The sequence below is a fragment of the Corticium candelabrum genome, chromosome 14, assembly GCF_963422355.1.
Source record: "Corticium candelabrum chromosome 14, ooCorCand1.1, whole genome shotgun sequence".
Lineage (NCBI taxonomy): Eukaryota > Metazoa > Porifera > Homoscleromorpha > Homosclerophorida > Plakinidae > Corticium > Corticium candelabrum.
Window position 1 is genome coordinate 2,303,089 of NC_085098.1, and position 21,775 is coordinate 2,324,863.

A 21,775-nucleotide genomic window follows, 5' to 3' on the forward strand; every position below is an offset into this window, starting at 1 on the left:
AATTAAGTAATAAGCTTACTTCGAGATCCTCAAGTCTTGGCATCTGGATGATCTACTTAACCTAAAAGCTTAATTGCTTAGAATAAGGGAGAGCAGCGGCCCGCTCTGCTAAAAGATCCTGGGGAGAACACTGTTAGCTAAATAAGATACTTGAGGGTGGTGACTGCCTTTATCACTGTACAACTAACATTGATAGACAACTAACCTTGATATAATTATTGGATGCTTACTTATCTGTTTTGTACTTCTATGTTTGTTTCTACATCATCATACAGTGCCCTTGATATGCAAAGAGTTATATGAGCTAAAACAATGAAGACATCTTGTATTGACATGATCAATCACAAGGTCTATAGGAATGATGTCACGCCCACATGATGATTCAGCTCCTCATTGTATTGCTAAGATTGTTTAGCAGACACAATTAACATAATGGCCTCACTCTAGCACACATACCAATTTTACATGAAAACCTGGTTACTTTGGAGGGCAGCATGTCAACTAACCTGTGTTTGAAGATCAAGCTCTTGACATTGATGAACAATTTCTAACCATCTTTCTTGAGAAGTTCTTAGCACACACAAGTTGGTAGGATACTCATATGGATAATGCTGCATGCCCATTAGATGCTCACTTACTGAGAATCAGTACAAACAAGCTGATGCAAGTTGGGATGACAAGCAAGCTCCTACAAACCACGTACAATTGGTAGTAAGTGATAGTGAAGATTGTTAGATTAGCACTTTAGACCTTGTAGAAAGCAACAAGATTGTCTTGGTCTTGCTGCAGAGCTGTTAGTATCTGAAATGACAAAGCAGAACACACGTACATGCCTAGGTCTAGTAGGGAGGTTACTAGTGATGGTTTAACTGAATCTAGGCTGAGAACTGGTGGACAAGTGTGGATTAAAGTGAGTGCCAATTCAGAGGTTCTTACGGTTTCAAGAAGAAATTGGAAGTCTAGAGAAGAAACAATAGCATGAGAAATTGATGGAGTGATATATTGCATTAGCTAGAAATCATAACACCTTCTTGCTGAAAATTAGCCACTTCTTGTGCATATCTCATTGCGCCAAAAGGACGACCCTGTCTACACATACTGAGTGCAGCCTGACAGCAAGCATTACTTATTGAAAACTGATCAGAGCCATAAGACACAAGCATCCCACTTACTTCTCTGTGAGCTGCACATCTCGTGTAGACAGTTTGAGCCAATGAGAAGCACAACCTGCACCAAAATACTGGTCATACCACATGTCTAACATTCACACAGATTGTCTCTACCTTCGTTGTGCAACCTCATTTATGGAATTTTCAATTGCTCTGCCAAGTGGAACGGAACACGTCAGCTGCAATGGCAATATATAATAATACATCACATACTACAAATGACAACAGTTGTTGAATACTGAATCTGCGGCCAACCATTGAGCTAGAAGGTCTAATTTCCCTAAAGCAATATTCAAACACAAGAGGTCAGTCTATACCAATACGTGATTGAAAATGCAAATAGCACCATGTTGAAGGATACATTGAGCACATTCCAGTGAATCTGATATATTTGGTTTGTCGTTGTGAGGTTCAATTGTGGCCATCAGAGTTTCACAATAGAACAGCAATGGTGATCTTCACAACAATAATTGACATAAACATTAAATTAGTTAATTAATAGAACTTCACAGTAAACATTCCAGTCATACCCACTAGTATTCGTGTGACTCACTGCTTTAAATTGCTGCAGTGTCTCTGACGTGCGCAGAGTACCCTACACGCGCACTACAAGGACCATATTCTATTCAAAATGGTTGATGCATGATACCTTGGGGGAATTAGCTGCATGAACTGCTGCTTTCTCATACCTTCTATCTGTCATGAGCTGTACAGACATGGACAAAAAATACGATTAATGGTGCAACAGCAACTGCCTAAATATGTCAATTAAACTGATGAGACAGTGTCATACACCCTGTGTATGTATTATCATGGCTTTACGACCATTGATCAGTTCACAAACCCATACAGTTAGAAACAAATCATTTGCAAGCTAGCCAACACACAGCTTACGTCACAAATATTCCCTGCCTTAATTAAGTCACTGTTTCTATTATTTAATGTGACAAGTTAGTTAATATGTACATGCTAGGTATACATTTTGCTATTAAATCACCCCAAATACACAAAACATCAACCACTAGCTTCATCATGAGAATAAGTGTCACATGACCAATGTCAAGTCAGATTGGATGCTGTGATACTGCTGATATAGTCGAGTTCATTTAAAACAACAAGAAAAAGCAACAACAGTAAATTCAAAAAACATGTGAAAAAGATTAATTACAAAAGACTGTTGCCATGGCACCAAGTTAGTTAGTTTTCCTACTGTAACTAAATCTAAAACTCTACCTCATTGAATTTGTCCATATAGTCCAACATCTTCTGAGTTTCTCTCTCTTTAGCTAAATCCTGTGACAAAATATATTGTTACTAATTAAACAATAAAGCAAAATACAGTTGATCACAGACTTCATCAAGAGACGAAGGTGCAGGGATAATTGATGTTCTTGTACTGACTTGGGGCATTTTGTAGTTCCTTCCAGCTGCAATCAACCAATACAAACTTAGTACGTGTGTGTGTGTGTGTGTGTGTGTGTGTGTGTGTGTGTGTGTGTGTGTGTGTGTGTGTGTGTGTGTGTGTGTGCATGCACACAAGAAAGGCCTAACACAAGCATCACAAGCAAACGTTGATATACTAAGATGGCTCTAGATGAAGATTGTGTTTAAAAAAATCATGTCGAGTCACAGTTGAATGTACAGTGCTGCTATAAGCATGATTACCTGGATTCTTAACTAAACACTGTATTTCTGGCATGAAATAAAGATAACTGAAATGTTCTGAAACGGACAAAGCCACAATCACTCGACTTGACGTCTCAAACATTTGTCAGTTTCTCTGCATATATTTTAGCAACCAGTATCATCACAAGATAACACGAGTGTCTTTTTGTATGTGACACAGACAGCTAGCCTATTGACTTTTCCTTTTCTGCATGGCAGCAGATCACTATGTACCAGATCACAACAATGTTGTTAGATCTCTACATACAAGTTTGTCAGTTTAATCTTCTGCCATTCGTGTGCCACTTAAAAACATTGAAATACCTACAAACTATTGAATAATAGAGGTTTCTTGCCTACATCATGCAATATTTATAGTCAATTGGCGATAAAGCACTACAGCACCACAGCTAGACATAGTGTAGTAAGTTGCTTAATTAACCTAGGTTCTACACTAGAGACATGTAGAACTAACATCGCAATCCAGAAATGCACACAGCTTGGTCATGTATAATTAAGAAGCCATAGCAAATAGGGATATTTGTTAAATTGAAACTCATGCAGGCAATGTCAAAGATATATATCTTTTGATCTCTACAACAACCTGTCAGTGGGAACAAAATTAAAACCTGTTCATGCAGTAGCCTCTAGATCTGATGTCAAAAATTCAATGTGCAGAGTGTAACTGCACTGCATGCATAACAGTTAGCAGCCAACACCGTAAAAAGCAGCACATTGTGCTTCATAGTAGACACCTGTACGTTTATGGTCAAATGCTTCTTGTAATTGTCTAAGGGACAACGTATAATTGTATCATGTGTGTCAGAGGTGTTTCAAAAGCATCAGGCCAATCACCCTTTGATATTTTCTATGGTTCCCTGTAACAATTCAAACGTCTTTGCTTTGTGAGGAACGTGCAAACAGTTAACATCAACAGTAGGATTATAACCAAAGTAAAGGTTACCATGGTTTTTCCACTGAGCAGCTGCAAATCTGTTATCCTCCAGTAAATACCACTAAAGCTATAAGCAAGTACTACAGTACATAATGGTAACAAGTCCCTCATGCAAAGCTTGTCTGACAAGTGCTGTTGTGTGTTAAATCAAATACCGTTTCTCTACTTGCCTTTGTACAACGTGTGAATGAGAATGACACTTGTTGATCGCCCAGACTAAACTTCATTTGACTGTCATCAGCCAAGTGCATCGATCCACATATAGTTGACAGGGCATTCATCAATTACTGCTGCAATACTGTGCTGTATTAGTTACATGTGGTGTAACACTAACTGATCCTAGGGATTTCCCTGTACGAAAGAAAACTCAGAAAGCCAGTCTGTCCCTACAAATTCCTCTACTAATCTTGGCAAGTATTGTCAACATAGTACATGTAGTACTAGTCTGATCACAGGGTACAACTAATGCTGCCAACTTTTTAAACATAATACAATTGGACAAATAAGGATTAGATTCATCTAATGCAGTTAAAGACGCTGTAAAACCTAACTAAATGATATGTCAATGACTTCTTAAAGTCTACCCAAGACACAAATAGATATATTTTGCCTAAAAAGAAGGTAACCCTGCACTCTGGAGCCAATCCTACTCAAAATGTCCTTGATTCACCTCAATCACCAGCTTGACAACTGAGATAATAGTCTTATGCAATATCAAAGCCATAATTATTCTTGAAAAATGTCAAACCCTTGCACACACACATGTATTTAAAACGCACAGCATCTATATTGAACAGCACTACTTTGACATGCCCACATTTTTGTAATCATGTGACCTCTAAGGCCATATGAGTCTATTTAAAGTATGCTCAGCTTCACTGCTTATTTCTAATAAACCCTTCTCATCTGATCTACACACTGTATCCATGCACATGTACGCACTACGGTAGTTTAGAACATTTAAATGTCAGCAAAGTCTGCACAAAACTTTGGCTTAATTAAGAATGGAAAATGGCCAAACTGGTAATGCTGTTAATATGTATTACCATACATTGCAAGTACTGTCTGAATTTAAAATGTATGCACTAACAGCAAGCAACTAGGCAAGCAACAACATCAGCCAACAAACAGACAGACAAGGTAGACACACAAGCAAAGACATTAAGGCATGCAATAACTGACAAATGGACAGTACACAAACAGATACAATGACCAACAATTAATAGATACACAGACAAACAAATAGACAAACAGACAGATATACAAATAGAAACACCAGATAAACAGCAAATGAACAAATATTGTTTACTCATCAACAAGCACTATTGCAAGTCATACCAAATACTTGATAGATAACACATCTAAGACTTAAAGTCCTGTCCACACTTGCAACTGGATCGCGATTCAATCGCGATAAATGCAATCCACATTGCGAGGTGGTTCCGATCACAATGGGGTTGAATGCAATTAGAAATAGTGGGCGTTACCTCCACGTACACTACGCGTGTAGTCGGAACATCTAGCACTCCTCACTCGTCTTTGTTCTCGCTCACCTTACGTTGCTGTATCAATGCTTTCCAAAAGCAAAGAAGCCACATGTACACATCGGTCATCAGTCACCTGATATCAAAAATGAGACGGATGTAGCACTTTCAACGTGCAGTGTGGACGCTCGCTATCCCGATCGAATCGCAATCCATTCTGGGCTAGTGTGGACAGGGCTTAACTTTAGTAAACAGACAGGCAGGCAGACAGACAGACAGACAGACAGACAGACAAACAGATAGTAGTTGCATGGACAGCATATCTATAGTCATTGCATTGCAAAAATGTATGATAGATAAATGTTCAAATAAATAAGATTGACAGACAGACAGACAGAAGTGGAGTAAGACATCTCTTTGGCATATTTATGGGCACATGACGCTCTTCCAAAGGCAGCCCTAGAAGATGGGACAGCAACAACTGGAAGAGAAAATGCTGAAAAAAAGGCAAATACGCAAAAAGACACGTCCTTGTGGAACTGCACTGAATTTCATTCCTCTGGTGAAGGAGCACTTTGGTTGGTGGGGCAAAAGACCCAAAATATCTCAACCCACTCTCATCAGTAGCAACATAAACAACTGACTGCAGACAAGATGAGTTCAAAAATTACTGGAGGACTCAATTCTCAATTGTGATGCACCAATTAATGCAATGCAAGAGTGTTACTGCAAAAGATGAGCAGAGTCCAGTATAGTGGTGACTCAGTTGGTGCCATTAGTAACACAGGTTAGCTTATTGTCAACTATTTGACTCTTAGTCTAGTTAGGGACCTCTTGGGTTAATTTGTCTTAGAACTTGCTGATTTCTAACGTATTGTAGATCGTAATAATGTCTTGTATAAGAAATATATGTATTGACAGACAGACAGACAGAGAGACAGACAGACATACTAGCACACAAACAAAAAGACAGACAGACAGACACATAGACAAACAGACAGACAGAAAAAGGCATATTAGCATACAAACAAAAATACAGACCGACAGACAGACAGACAGACAGACAAAGATAGTGACAGCTAGACAAAAACAACTGACAGACAGACCCTCTGAGGTCACTGAAGCAAGCAGTAGTTAGTGTAGCAAAAATGTGTACGAATATACACCCACCAACAGACAGACAGCAAAGAAGCAAAAAAAAGGCAAACAGACTGATTGCAAAATTAAAATGAATCATCTTAAGACTTCAACAGTCCTTAGTTCTATGGCACTACAACTAATAACAATGTACCAGGATAATCCAAAAGTAACAAACGTCTCACCAAACACATTTTCACATACCATATTTGATATCAGTAATACCAAACATAGTCCAATTAGAATAGCTCACCCACCTTGTATCAGTTCTTGTTTAGTCCTGGCATATATACTCATCAATTGATTTCAATATTTTCAATTCAGTATCTGCTACATTTCTTCATTCACATGCAGCATTGCTGTCTGATCAAGTGACTCTAGCTTTCTTTAGCCTCAAACTTTCATGAGAGCATGTAAAAATAAGCATGCACAAGACATGCCCTCTTTAGCCCACATGTCTGGCTAAATGTTCTATAATCTTCATGTTCTTACAAGCAAATGTTTTTCGTGCATACTATAATACGTAAACATTACAGGTGGCACTGTTGTCAGCCTAACAGCTTTCGAACACTGTTGATCCTCATGATCAAGTAATATTATATGTATATAGACACTTGGTTAATACAGGCCACTCATAATGTTATCAAAAATACAGTAAACAGTACAGTAAGACCGCATTAGTGAGTGGTTTCCCCAAAACACACGTAAACAAGCACATAAAAAGAGACGGTACTAGCAGTTGTTCTATGTTGTTATTAATTATGACATAAAAATTGAAGAGATCTAGATAGTGTTGTAAGTGGATAAATTCTCTTACCTAAAGCAAGCTCCACAACGTCAGCTAAACTCCTTGTTTCCACAGTAGAGTTACAATATGATGTTGTGGCCTGAACATGCAGACACCATAGATGTATTGCTATTAACCAATTCATGCTCTTAACTGACTTACTAGAAGAGCGGCTTTCAAGTTGTGAAGTCTCGACTTGAGATCTTCATGAGTTTCACCAACTTTCTCATAAACTTTCTATATAGACAACAGTGCTTCTGAAACTTTCTCTAGTACTACTAGTGTGTGTGTGTGTGTGTGTGTGTGTGTGTGTGTGTGTGTGTGTGTGTGTGTGTGTGTGTGTGTGTGTGTGTGTGTGTGTGTGTGTGTGTGTGTGTGTGTGTGTGTGTGTGTGTGTGTGTGTGTGTGGCCAGTGCACATTAATCATGCATATACCTCTCTTGATTTTAGATCTTCTTCCAGTTTTTCTTTATGAGCTCTAGGGAGAAACCTAAAAGTACACAAAACTGCATTTTACATAAACAGATCACACCTTTGAGTTTACAAACTGTTTGTTGCTGCTCATTTGCATTTCTTGAACAGAAGCTTCCAATACAGCTAGCTGGAAACACAACATATGTCTATTCCTAAAACAGCTTATTCTCCTAACTCTGTATGAATTAAATTGTTTACACTACCTTCAAGAAAGCAACAACACACATTCTACTGTTTCAATATCAACCCAAACATAAGCAGGTGCCAGTTAGCTTACAGTGCAACGAAAGATTGCAACTAAGACAGGTAGGTCAAAAGCCTAAAGAAGCAGGTTAGCAAATAACATAGACCTTCTACAAAAGTGCTCTAGATTACTTTTCAAACAGCAAATAAGATCAAAACAGCAAGGACAACCCTGAAAAACCTACATAAATAATGATGTTATAACAATTAACTCATTTGCTTTCCCGTCCTATGTGCTTCAGAGATGTTAGGGGCAACTGACTTGAAACTGTAGCTGTTTGAATAATTATTCACATTTCATTAGTTTCAATTTTGGACCATGATGGTAACTGTATTATATTTCATGGCATAAACAATTAATGATGAGATTCTGCTCAGCAGCAATCAAACTAGTCTTTCCAAAGTCTCTAGAGTACACACACATCACCAGCTCCCTGTAAGCAAACTATAGCAGCAATAAGTTTGTTTACAAATATTTTGAGACACTCAATAGCCACCTGCAATTTTAGGCTTGTGGATGCAATGGACTTCATCCATGCAGTTAAATTGTGTTGCTTGCCAGCGCACAAAATATGACAACTGAAATCTAAGATGATCGATGCCGTAATTGACATATGCATCATAAACCAATTAGAGTAATTTCCTCATTGAACGTTAAACAAATTAAATTGATTTACATGCTAAGGTGAATACTTCCACAGTATGCATGTTTTGTAAAAGATGTGGTCACAATGGTTGCCTTCAAAGCCTGATATGTCTCAAGAATAAACAATTCAAAATATGTATAAACAAATTTAACCTGCTAAAGGTAAATGAATAAACCCACATTACACCACACTACTTTAAAACCATATTTGTTGTGATACCACAAAATCTCTAAACAATATAATGGGTGTTCGTTGCATTCCCACCCGTGCCATGCAGCAAGTGACAAACTGATCTAAATATCTAGCTGTTCACTTATATTAGTTCAGTAAAGCAATAGCAGCAGGCATATTAATGCAAATGCACTCATTAAATGAAACCCTGTATTAAAGTCAATAGCCAATATTGTTTCGATAGCAATAGTCAAAGTGACATCACCTAGCCTACATTGTTTGTTATCATAAATGACCATATAAAAGCTCTACTGACTGAACGTCTATGGGCAACTAAATGAACACAAAAGTAGTTTGTAAAAATGCATGAAATGGTCCATGCTTGAATACATGCCCTGTACTTGAGGTATAGCCAAGTAAAAAGAGGTGGAAGTGCTGGCTACAAGCAAACATGCCAAAGACACGCCACATTTAGAGTTCATCACGTGTAATTAGATGGTGAAAGAGGAAGAGAAGCCTGTAAAACACCAACTAAAACTTATGGACAGTCTACTACTTTGACGAACAACGACGACAACAATCAGTTTGCTAGTTTGGAACCATGCAGGCACTCTGTTGTGCTAATGTGGAATTAAAAACAGACAATTCTTTGTATCGATGCACTAGAGATGTGAGGTGTCATGAACATCCTTCAATAGCATTCACTCTTTCCCTCTGATGTCAATCTAGGTTAGGGGTCGTTCAAAATTATCGACAATTTCACGAGTGTACAAAGAGCACGCTAGGGAGGTGGAGTTATGGCCTCTGCATGCTTTATAAAATGTTGATTGGTAGTAAGTGAATTGTGCTAATTTCTCTGTTTTCCATGGCTAGAATTGCATCATGCATTGTTCCTGTGCTAATCACCGGTATGTACGAGATTTGCAAACATGTACGACCATAGCAGCCTATTCTGGTTTTGTTCTAGAACGGCAGCCGTTCATAAAGAGAGAGCACAACTTTCTCAATGTTTTCGTCGTCGTCCAAATGAATGACTGGAAACCTCAAGCTGACTGACATCATTCAAGTGGGTCAACAGGAATGGAGGAAGAACTGTAACAATGCAAAAGCATTGAAGACAACCCGTCAATACTGTAATAGATGGAACTATGGTCAAGATATTGAATTATGCACCAACAACACTATTGCATACGCTTTGGGCAAGAGGCAGAAAGGCTTCAGAAAAGCGTGCGCTTTGTACATTCGTGAAATTGTTGATAATTTTGAACAACCCCTTAACAATATTGCTATATAGTGAATACTTTACAGTAGATAGTTAACAGTTGGTGGCTTTAGCAATCAAACTCTACTAATAGCCCATGCCCAAATAGACCTCTGGGGCTTTACATGGACACAAGTGGGTTCAGCTGTTTTAAAAAAATAATGCCCAACATTTATAAAGTCATTTACGGTAATTTGTATTTATACCCATGGCAAAATACAATTTATTATAAACTGCTTTCCATTTATCAATTCTTGAAAGCTTTCCTGGTCACAGAAGTGGTGGCAAACAAACAAACAAACAAATGAACAAATGATAAACATACGTACAAACACAGGCAAGTGCGGAATTGACCTGTTAGACCTTTGCTCACTTGGTTGCTCGCAAACTAGTAAACTATCTGTGCTAGATGTTAATTAAACACCGTCTTCTGTTTACAGCCTACGAGTATTTAAACATAAAGATATACATGCATCATAAAGCAAATAAGTCAGTTTATATATCATCTCATTACCATGATAAATCTAGGTACTGTACATATCATTATGAATCGATTGCTATAAGTCTCCATACCCAACAACATTTCAAACTTTCACCACCAACAAATACAACAACTTTGGTGATATTTCTGGTGATAATATGTCCCTACCACAAACACTACGATTGCCCACTTGCTCTAAGTTGTAGTCTACAAAGACTCGTATATTCTTAGAAGAGACAATGTCCACATTACAGGTTCCTTTACCAAGACACTCATACCACAATCAAACTCATACCACTAATCAAAAATATATGCAACAAAGAACAATATAACCAACAAATACAAAATCATGATCATGCAGCTCTACCTCATTTCTTAGTGTGTCTATGTTAGTAGACTGTTCCAATGTCAAATGTCTAAGAAGAAGACATCGCTGTTTGGACGTCATCTTGTGCCGCACTGCACCAGTCTCGAGAGCAAGCTTCAATCCTAAAATCACAGTTAAACAGCATTCCAAAAAGCATTCAATTAGTATACACAAGCAGCATATAGCTGTACGTTCAGCTTTCTCCTCTTCTCTCTTACGCTTGAAATCTAGGATTTGCTCTTCAATTCTATTTCAACACAACAATATTCAAATGTATAATTATATACTGCAGTAGTCACTCAACTCAACAAGTACTGACAGATTGCTTTGTATATAACAAATTTCATTAATTTGCTCAAAGAGTGATCCTTCAAATCACCAGTGACATGAAGCACAAGTCATGCAATGCCAGGTACAAATAACCTCTTAGCTTCAAATTCATTGTATTGTACATATGCTACATCATGTGTCAGACAGAGAAATACCTTGTGTTGTCTATTTCAATTAGCTTCAGTTTGTGGCAAAGGTCAGCAATTCTGTCTTTATAATTTCTATAATGACATGGTTAAGCGTGTTATATAGATAAGAAGGTAAACACTAACAATACATAAATGTATATGCATACATGCACACACACACACACACACACACACACACACACACACACACACACACACACACACACACACACAGACACACACACACACACACACACACACACACAAATAAATATACATAAATGCCACAAATACCTTAAAGTTCCTTTTTCTCCTTTTAAGTTTATTAATTTGCTTTCCAAATATAAACCCTCAGTTTCTCCACGTTGAAGAGCCTCAGAAAAACTCTCATATTCAGACTTAAAATTCAAACTAATTTAGCAACTGAATGGCCAACGCAGTTTGTAATGTGTACAAACCTGAATTGCAGTCAGTAGTAGCCTGTATCCTGGCAGACGTTCAATTAATTTGCCCATACATGCTTTGTGAATAGCAAACCTCTCCTAATCAGAGAAGAGTAAATATCTTCAAAGCATAATAAGATTAATTCACTGTTTAGACACCCCATGTTTGACCAGTTTGTATTGCACTTATGCGTTATACCTGTAACACCAATCTGAATCGCTATCATCTTATAACTAAAGACCAATAAATGTGGCAAAGTGCACTTGTAAGGTACCACCGTCAAAATAGAATCTACTGAAACATTGTCACAAACACCACCAATTGTTTCAATATTTTAGATCTTAATTGCTTGTCCAGTGCACACATCTCCTATGGGATGTACTAGACATCCAGGGTTTGTGGATTAATATCAACATCAATCATAGTTGTGCTTGTAATAAAGCAAGTTGCATCTAACCATATCTGAGGTGCTATAGTTGGCGCTGCGACAAAAGGCATGGCGGAGGAGAAAGCCCCATTGGGGGTACAAGGAATTCGACAGGTTATGTAAGTCTATCGGTTTGTTTAGAAAATCTGAAGATGAGGATTCTCTTTGTCGGTTTGAGAGCTGGAAAAAGAATATGTTTCGGTTTCTTGAACTTTGGTTAAGTGCAACTACACCATATCTGCAGATGCTGAGGGAAATTTGTTCATTAGAAGTCTGAGTGAAGAAATGAGGCTGCACCTGTTACAGTAGACAAGCTCACCAATCACATACAACCTTCTTTAGGAGAAAAGTTAATGTAATGGTAGAACAATCTCACCTTCACCGTCGTGACAACAGACAGTTCAGGAGTACATGGCAGCGCTTAAACAGATAGCGGCAAATTGCCAGTTTGACCCTCCAGAGTACACCAGCCAGTTGAGAAATGTATTTGTTGCAGGTCTGCGTGACGATGCAATGTTGCAAAAATTTTATGAGAAGGAAGATTTCCTTAGCCAGACAGATGCTGGACCAAGTTTTGATGTATGCCAGAACGCTGGAAGGGGCCCAAATTAGTGTAGCTGCAACACGTGATAGCATTAAAGCGCCTGTACAGCATCTGGCATCTGCAAAAATAGTCTCGAGAATTGGTTACAAGAAAGCAAAGGACAGAACCACTCAAACAGCTAAGAGGCCACAGGATAGGAGAGTAAGAAAACTAACATGTATTATTTGTGGAAGCAAAGACCACTATGTAGCTACTTGCCCTTTGAAGCAATTTAAAGACTCACTACAATGCCAAAGCTGTAGAAAGTATGCCCACATAGCGAATGAATGTCTCAAGAAACGTCATTGCACAAAGTAACCGTTTAGGTCAGAAGAGACTGGTGAAGCAGAGCAGCCAGAGTCGAGTGTAGCACGCTCGGAAAGGAATCGGAATCATCTCTTGCAGTGCAAAGAGATTTGTGAGGCAGAGAAAGTGCATTGCATGGGCAAGAAATTGCTGGTGAACTTGGAAATTGAGAGAAATGAGATGCAATTTAGAGTTGATACAAGAGCAGATGTATCACTGCTTGATGAATCTACATAGGAAAAACTAGGCAAACCAGCACTGTCAACTGCCACTGAAAGGTTGAGAAATGCGTCAGGCAAGTTGATGGAGTTTAAGGGCACTTTCAAAGACAAGTGCGATTCCAACACAGCACCCTGGATGTGGTTTTCTATTTCAAGCAAGGAAGAGGGTCAAATTTACTTGGCATGAATTGGATAAAAGAAGACGAGATTACTGAACGCTTGTGCTAAATTCTTGAGGTCATTGAATACTGAACGCCAACCTTCAGTATTGCTATCAGAAGGAACGAAACCCACAGAATTAGAAGTGCTGAAGCAATATTTGGAAGTTTTCCAGAATAACCTTGGAAAATGTGATATTACAGTAGGAATTTAATTACGACCAAGTGCAAGACTCAAGATTTCACCATAGACCACCTATTCATCTGCGTAAGACAAATAAAGCAGAATTGCAGCGGCTTGTAGAAAGCAGAGTGTTGGAACCTGTAGAGACTGTGATGTGTGTATTTCCAACATTAAACATTGTCAATCCATCAGGTGCTGTAAGAATATGTGAAGACTTCAAACAGCTCAATCAATTTCTACTGATTGACCAACAACCTCTTCCATTGTGAGCTGATCTATTTCGCACTCTTGCAGGTGGTAGAAAATTTACGAAGATAGACTTATCGGATGCATATCACCAGCTGTGCCTGGATGAAGAAAGCAAAAAACATTTGTGCTGAGAACAGATCACCGGTCCTTACTGACCATTTTCAATGCAACAAAGGTCACACCACTGACCAGGACCAGTAGCCGGTTGACTTGATGAGCCCTACACTTGTTCCAGTATGATTCTCAGATAGAATACAAGAAGGCAAGTGACCATGGCAATGCTGATGCTTTGTCACGCCTACCAACAACAATCGACGTGACGTTTGATGAAAGCAATAAGCAAGAGGATGAAGCAGAACGTTTGTTGATGAGCTTGAAATGCGCTTTACCAAGGAGAGACCCATACGCTACCACCTGTTGCAGAGATACACTTCGTGCAATCCCATTCTATGACAAGTTATACATTACATTGACAAAGACTGGCCGTCACGACTAAAGACCCGGAATTGAGACCATTTGCCACATGTAAGCACGAACTGTCAGTAGTAGATGGATGTATTCTGAAGCACAATGAGGAAGTGCGTATGGTAGTTCCAGAGCCAATCAGACCACAACTTCTTCAGCAACTACATCGCACGCATGTTGGAATCGACAGAATGAAACAACTAGCATAACGGTATATTTGGTGGCCAAACATAAATGCTGATATTGACAGGATTACGAGATGTTGTGAAGCCTGCACCTTACATAGAAACAAATCTCCTGTTGCTCCTGTTCATCCATACGAATTTCCTCACCACCCTTGGTCTCGACTGCACATAGACTATGCTGGGCCTTTCATGAGCTTCATGTGGTTGATAGTAGTGGATGCTCATTCAAAGTGGCCGGACGTTGTCAAACTTCATGTAGGTTCCATTTCAACAAGACAGACAATACAAGCACTTTGAAATATACTTGCTAGGTTTGGAATCCCTCAGCAAATCGTTACGGACAATGGACCACAGTTTACAGCTGACGAGTTTAAAACATTTTGCGACCAGCATAGAATTCTTCACTCTCAAACTCCTGCTTATCACCTTCGTCATAATGAGCAGACAGAAAGTTTTGTTTGTGGTAGATACATTCCTAGCAACGTATTGCAACACTTCTCATCATACAATGGGAGAATGCACGGCAACAATTCTCATGGGTCGTCCTCTTCAATGTGTCTTAATTAGATATGCTGTATCCATCTGATGACAATCATTCAAACCAGCCACTGCAGGACAAAGTTAGAACATTGCAAAAGAAACAGAAGAAAGACCACGATAGAAAAGCCTATCATAGAACGCCTGTTGTGGTTGGAGATGCAGTGCTAGTGAGACAACCGGACAGTCGAGGAAAGGAAATTTGGAGAACAGCTGCAATAGTATTGATATTGGAAGTGCAATATTATAAAATTTCATTTGCTGACAGTAGAATGCGAAGGAAAGTACACATGAATCAGCTGCTTCATCAACCTGAAAGCAAGTGAAGGATCTTGATGACGACGAGATCAGAGAGAAACAGATGCCCCCAATTCAAGAGGAACCACCGCAATAACGTAGGAGCAGCAGAGAGAATAAAGGAAGACCACCAAACAGATTTGGTAACTGGTGTTAACATTATAGAGTAGGTTGTTGTTTGTGAGAGAGGTAATATGGGATGTACTAGACTTACGGTTTTGCGGGTTAATAAAAGTCAGTCATAGTTGTGCCGGTAATAAAGCAAGTTGCATCTAACTGTGTCTGAGGTGCTACACTACCAGCCACCCTTATAACGTCAACGAAGACAGACCATTAAATCATAGTTAGAAAACAGAACTCAAATGCAATTGCAACTTTGCTAATACACCCATATAATCTTCATGTAACAATTGTTTATGTGGGCACCACATGGATCTGTGATACTATGCCAAATGCACTTAAAGTTCCAGTCAGCATATATGCTATAAGACTTCCAGGTGATATGTACATACATAGAGTAGACCTATACTATAACTAACTACGACAGATTGCGAAAAGTATATAGGTAACCATGTATAAATAAAACAATAAACTGTCAACCATAGAATATATCAATAGTAATAAAAATAGAAAATATTAGTGTTTTGTCATAAGTTAAGTGTCGTAGCGACTCTTTTACTAAATATAAGAATGTGGCACTAACAAATTAAGCAAAGACAGAAAAGTGCAAAATTTTGTGTCTGTCTAGCCAAGTTTTGACTCATTAAAAATACGATCAATAAAGCAAACATTGTTGTTACGTGTACATACTTACATACTATGCCCTACAACCACAACAATACACATTTGCATTGTCAAACACAGCATTTTCTTGCCAATGAAGTAAAACTGACTACATCATGAAACAAGACACACACACACACACACACACACACACACACACACACACACACACACACACACACACACACACGCACACACACACACCAAGGGCGGCAGAGATGGTACAGCACTTTTTGAAGTGGTACGGCAAACTAGCAAAAGCAAGGCCATGTGGCCAATGTAACTACAGCAGCAAGAGGTATCTTAGGATCAATAAAAATTTTCAAATTGTTATTTCGTGTAATGACAGGGGAAAAACATTTCACAATCATTGATGTTTTCAGTAAGGCCTTGCAGAAAAAACATTAGTGCAGTGGAAGCCAAAGTAGTTGTGGCTGCTGCTCTGTCATCTTTGAAAGAAAAAAGGAGTGATGCACAGTTTGGAAATTTTTTGGAATGAAGTCTTGGAAAAGGATACAGAGTTGGAAGCAGAGAAGCCAGTTTTACCAAACACAAGAAAACGACAAACAAAGTTGACATTCAGTGAGCACTTTTATGACCAAACCTCTGAACATTTCTCTAGCAGACATTACTTTGAGATTGTGTACAAACTAACTAACAAAGTGGAGAGAAGATTTGAAGGAGTTGTTCTGCATACCAAAATTGAAATAATAATTGTGTCTGCTGCTGATGGCCAGCTCCTTGACATTCACAAGATTTCTTAATCATTTTAGGAATGACTTTCAAGAGAAAGATTTGCACTCAAAGCTATCAGTATTCAGAATGCATTCCACAAAAGGAAAGACAATAGAAGGCACCGAGAGTTGTTGCCAAGAGTCTGCAAGCTGTTCCAGCTGCTTCTGGTAATTAATGCCTGCACATGCTATATCAGCGACAGCAGAACAATCGTTTGCATCCCTCAAATGGTTAAAGACATTTTGCATACATAATGAAGTAAGAAAGGCTAAACCACATCTTTACCGTATTTCTTCAATTAAACAACATCCTCGATTAAATGCCACCACGCCCTCATTTAAACACCACCGCTAAAAGTACAGATAAAATTTAAATGCTGCACTCGAAGAAACGCTGCATTTAAATGAATTCTAATAGATCAAGCTCAAAGTTTGAAGAAGAATTGTACGACTGCTTCAGAGGCATAGTTAGGCAAATGTTTCGTTAGACTACCCGGACACTGTTGAACTGCATGATGTCTCAAAGTGTGAAATGCATACCAGTATGGTAAGTGTTGTTCTCTTTAAAGGTGTAAAACCTACAGCGTGTACACATACACATTCCTAAAGCATGAACAGAGAGTGTTTAACAAATAAACGCCTTCAGCGTTTAACAAATAAATGCCGCCCTCGAATAAACACCGCCCTAGTTTATATGCCACAGTTAAAACCCTAGTTAAAAAATAAATGCCACGGTGTTTAATCTACGAAATACGGCAATTCATATTCATAAAAGATGGGCAATAGATGTAAATGCAGCAATAAATAATTTGTTTTAGTTAACAAGATCGTTTACACCTGTCAGGGATGGGCAAGTTTTATCAAGCCTGGTGCCACAGTCTGGCACCAAGTTGATACCTTGGTGCCAAAACCATCAAGCTTATATAGATACTACGCTCAGCAATAATATATATATATATATATATATATATATATATATATATATATATATTCATTACTCATGAAAACCATAAAGACAAGGAATCTTGGCATGCATTTCAATAAATCTACTCTAATATGTACATCTAAGCTACTACGTGATCAACAACTTTCACAAATAGAAACTCACTAACGTTCCTCTCATCCAAAGCAACAGCCATGCACTCGTTAAGTGTTCTATCTGTCAGTGCTGTTCTAAAATCATTCTTAACATAGTTCCTATCATAACAGCTGACAAAAAAGAGCAAAAAGATTAGCTAGTGTTGCATTTGAAGAGCAAGGAATCTGGACCGTACTGTACCTGTCAACAGCAAAAGCAGTGGCGTTGTCGTTTGTCTCCACCGGCACATCACAGTTGGACGTACTACTAGGAGCGCCCTGGATTTCAATGGCTGAACATTCACAAGAAGTTCGATGGCCACAGGTCTGCCTAAACAACTCTTCAAGCCGTTTTTGAGCCATGTCATTCAATGCGAATAAGTTGGCGTCTGCTGTCTCCGTAAAATCACGTGGACATCATGCCTACAACACCTGCTTGCACAGTCGTCACGACAATGCAGATATTGCATTTCAACTGGTCCAGCGATTTATTCAATTAATGGGTAATGACATTAGATTAGATACCGATTCCAGTCCAGAAGGTCGCAGTAAGAATTTATTTTAGCAAGTCTGAAGGCATTCGTGTTGCCAAGACAGGGCACGAGTGGTGCCAATGGCCAGTGCTGTCGCCAATTTTGGCACCTTAGCGACAAATGCTACCCCTGCCTGTTTGATAACATGACTGATTGTCAAAGATATACTACAAATCATTTTCACCAAAATTTTTGCCTGCTACTAGCTTTCCGGGACACTCCGCCACCCTTGCACACAAAATGGCAAATGGCAAATGGATAAGGAACTGCCGTTCATTATGGTTACGCCCCCAGCCAGTTGGCTGGGTTCCTGTGCACTACGTGCTATGCAATCTCCTGAAGCCTGGCCAGGTACTCGCAGGAGCACCGACTGCAACGCCAACTGTTGTGTGGGCACCCGAAGTCCCACCCAGACCCCAGTGGCTAATGGACTTCGTCGCAGTTGAGAGCCTTTGCCACCCTAGTCAATGACCAGGTACTCATTTATACTCCTTAGTTGAGAGAGACAATTGTGTGTGAGTTTCTTGCCCAAGGAATTATGCCATAGCTCACCATCACTGTGATTTGAACCTGTAACCCTGTAAGGTTCCGGATGTAATCACTCCATAAGATGACTCTCTAACCAACTGAGCTATCGCACCACACACACACACACACACACACACACACACACACACACACACACACACACACACACACACACACACACACACACACACAGGATCAGAAAGACAGAACCACGATGACTTGAGTTCTGCTAGGGTGACTCAATCATGAACATGCATCAAATTTATAACTAAAAGTTATGAGGTGAGCTGTTTGAGACAACACAAATCAGTTTAGGCTGTCATGAACATGCCTCTATCAATCATACAAATTGAATTTTGTGCACGTATCCGGTAAAGACTTCTGTCATACGTACAGTAACTATAACATAGTTGACACACAAACAAAAGAACCTCGGATTGATGATCTTTCGTCTTCTGAATTTCCTACATCATGTAATAATTTACAGGTCACGGCAAACAGTTACAGCTGCACGAGTGACTGGTAACTAGGGGCTTACGTTATTCAAAAACTGTTCCAGTAGCTGAGAATATTCTATATCTGAACAGTCTTCCAGCAAAATGTCCGAGTGAGATCTCGTAATCAATGGCAAAGAAACAGAAGAACGCTCGCAAGCCATATCTGAAGCAATGACTAGTAAAGATACGGGATATTTGGATCACGTGACAGTACTTACTGCTTACTGCTAGTGTGTACAAGAAAAGCCTAGGACACAGACTACCGAAAGCGTCACCAGTTGCAATTGCAAAGTGAGAAAAGACCGCATGCTAACGGAGAAGCGAAGAAGTGCAGCGGTTTGCGAGGGCCTAGGGAACAAACTTTTTGTGACGTCACAATTTTCAAAAAGAAAACGACAGCACAAAGCAAAAGTACAGGGCAATGGCCACCGAGAAGAGCACCAGTTGCTTTTCAAAAGTATATAGAGAAGGTCATGTGCTAAAGGAGGAGCGGAAAGGAAAAAAGGTTTGCAAGCAATTCACTATACTGGCCCGCACACTCGTAAATCGACGTAAAATACGAAGGTACGTAAATCTTTCGTAATTTACGATCCTGGGTCGTATTTTACGTCTGAAGTGTAGCTTTGCGCATGCACTTTGCGACGTAAATTACGGAAGATCGTAAATTACGAAAGATTTACGTATCTTCGTATTTTACGTCTATTTACGTCCTGTTTAGATACATTGATTTACGCAGCATTGCTAGGTCATAATGACACGTGCACTGTGTGATTAGACTCCATCATCTTTATTAATTAATTAAGAATAATACCGCCGTTCAGTACATGCAAATGTGTGTAAGCCGTATACAGTACTACACAAGGCTAGAGACCAAAGGTTTGACGGAGCTGTCAATCTGTGTGAAATGAAGGTTCCGCCCATGGGAGGGTGTATGCAGTGTACAATTGCAGTTGATTGGCGTTGAGCTGTCACTAGACGCTTTGTGCCAAGAATGAATGGTTCGCTAGAACTGGTGAAAGGCAACAAAGACCGGTTGCAATACACGGTTGCAATACAAGGTTGCAATACACAGCTAGGCAATTAAGAATTTAACTATCTAATGATGTAGTGTATAATTGACAAAAATTGATTTAACTTAAGTTGACTACATCGTGCATTCTCTAGCTATAGGCTGAAATTCGATTAGCTGCCTATAGTATCGCAAGACCTTCTCTAGAGAAGACGTACAAAAAGGATTCTAGGAGCTAAACTTTGATTCAAAAAGTAATGTCGACATGATAAGTTTATGGTGATGTAGTAGGCATAAATATGTTGACAGGCCTGTGGTCAAATTCTACTGTAGAGTTGGTATTATGCAAGACATTCGGCAGCGCATAAAACACCATAAATGTAACACAGCGTAAGTGTTTATCGTTTTGCACTGTTGTATGCATTTTTTTAGATAAATTTTGTCCCGTGTGCATCTAGACGTTCATGACGGCCTCGTCATCCTAGGAATTCCAGATCCGTATGTCGCACCACGTTACCAACGCAGTACTCATCACAACATCCACCTCTTGATCATGAACAGGCAGTTGGTGATGAAGGTTTGGGAAACCTGCAGCTGTCGCCAATTGCAAGCTCGGAACTACGTATTTGTCGTGCACGTGACAATTGTAATTCATTATCACAATATTTAAATTCAATTTGTGGTAACAGGTGAAATAGATTTCCAAGCTGCAGGGCTAGCGACAGCTGCGGGTAGCGTACCCACTTTCAAGCAACAGGTGCATGCTTTTGAACAATCATGACAATGGGCTGCCCCATGGCGCTGGGACTTCCAGTTAAACGACAGGTATTCTAAAATAGCTATATATATATATATATATATATATATACTCTGACTTACAATTAGACATCTTTTTTGATACAGGTTCTTTTTTGATTGAAATAATTCAAAATTAACGATGGGAAGACGATTCTACCTGGAATCAGAAGAAGGCAACTGCCATCAAGGGCACTAAATGTGTTAGCATTATCTACATGTGTACGTTCATGACATTATCATTGATGTCTTCATTCAGCAGGAAAAATTATATGGAATCAAGAAAACTGTCGAATATTTAACTTGTGATTTTGTAATTTGTATTATAGCATTTTGTAATTAACATTATTATTTTGATAATAAAGGAAATTTTTGCATATCGGTGTGGCAATTTGCACTCTCGCGTTACTGCATGCATATATACGAAACTCAGTCGTAAATGCTACGTAACTGCTACGTGTATG

At 39.1% G+C, this 21,775-nt stretch overlaps 1 protein-coding gene and 1 long non-coding RNA gene across 6 annotated transcripts; one reads left to right on the forward strand and one right to left on the reverse strand.

Moving 5' to 3' along the window:
• Positions 1-170: 170 nt before the first annotated feature.
• LOC134189947 (clathrin heavy chain linker domain-containing protein 1-like) lies at positions 171-19,668 on the reverse strand. Its single transcript, XM_062658346.1, has 25 exons — positions 19,549-19,668; positions 19,442-19,474; positions 11,758-11,841; positions 11,594-11,697; positions 11,327-11,392; positions 11,033-11,088; positions 10,842-10,963; positions 7,746-7,798; positions 7,633-7,687; positions 7,360-7,434; positions 7,228-7,297; positions 2,523-2,596; positions 2,403-2,462; positions 1,819-1,875; positions 1,700-1,764; positions 1,516-1,625; positions 1,409-1,449; positions 1,284-1,348; positions 1,173-1,227; positions 1,028-1,109; positions 871-959; positions 751-801; positions 639-688; positions 507-570; positions 171-443 (listed from the first exon to the last, which is right to left on the reverse strand). Exons 1-25 carry the CDS (start codon positions 19,666-19,668, stop codon positions 402-404), a joined length of 1,743 nt encoding a protein of 580 aa, XP_062514330.1. The 3' UTR covers positions 171-401.
• Positions 19,669-19,722: 54 nt separating this feature from the next.
• On the forward strand, positions 19,723-21,688 carry LOC134189824 (uncharacterized). 5 transcript variants are annotated; one of them, XR_009971549.1, is made up of 7 exons: positions 19,723-20,012; positions 20,672-20,770; positions 20,826-20,906; positions 20,975-21,138; positions 21,206-21,341; positions 21,420-21,514; positions 21,571-21,688. It is a non-coding gene; the product is annotated as an uncharacterized LOC134189824 (long non-coding RNA). The 5 variants fall into 5 exon arrangements; XR_009971547.1 differs by having other exon boundaries at positions 20,975-21,341; XR_009971550.1 differs by having other exon boundaries at positions 20,850-20,906; positions 20,975-21,341.
• Positions 21,689-21,775: the final 87 nt, after the last annotated feature.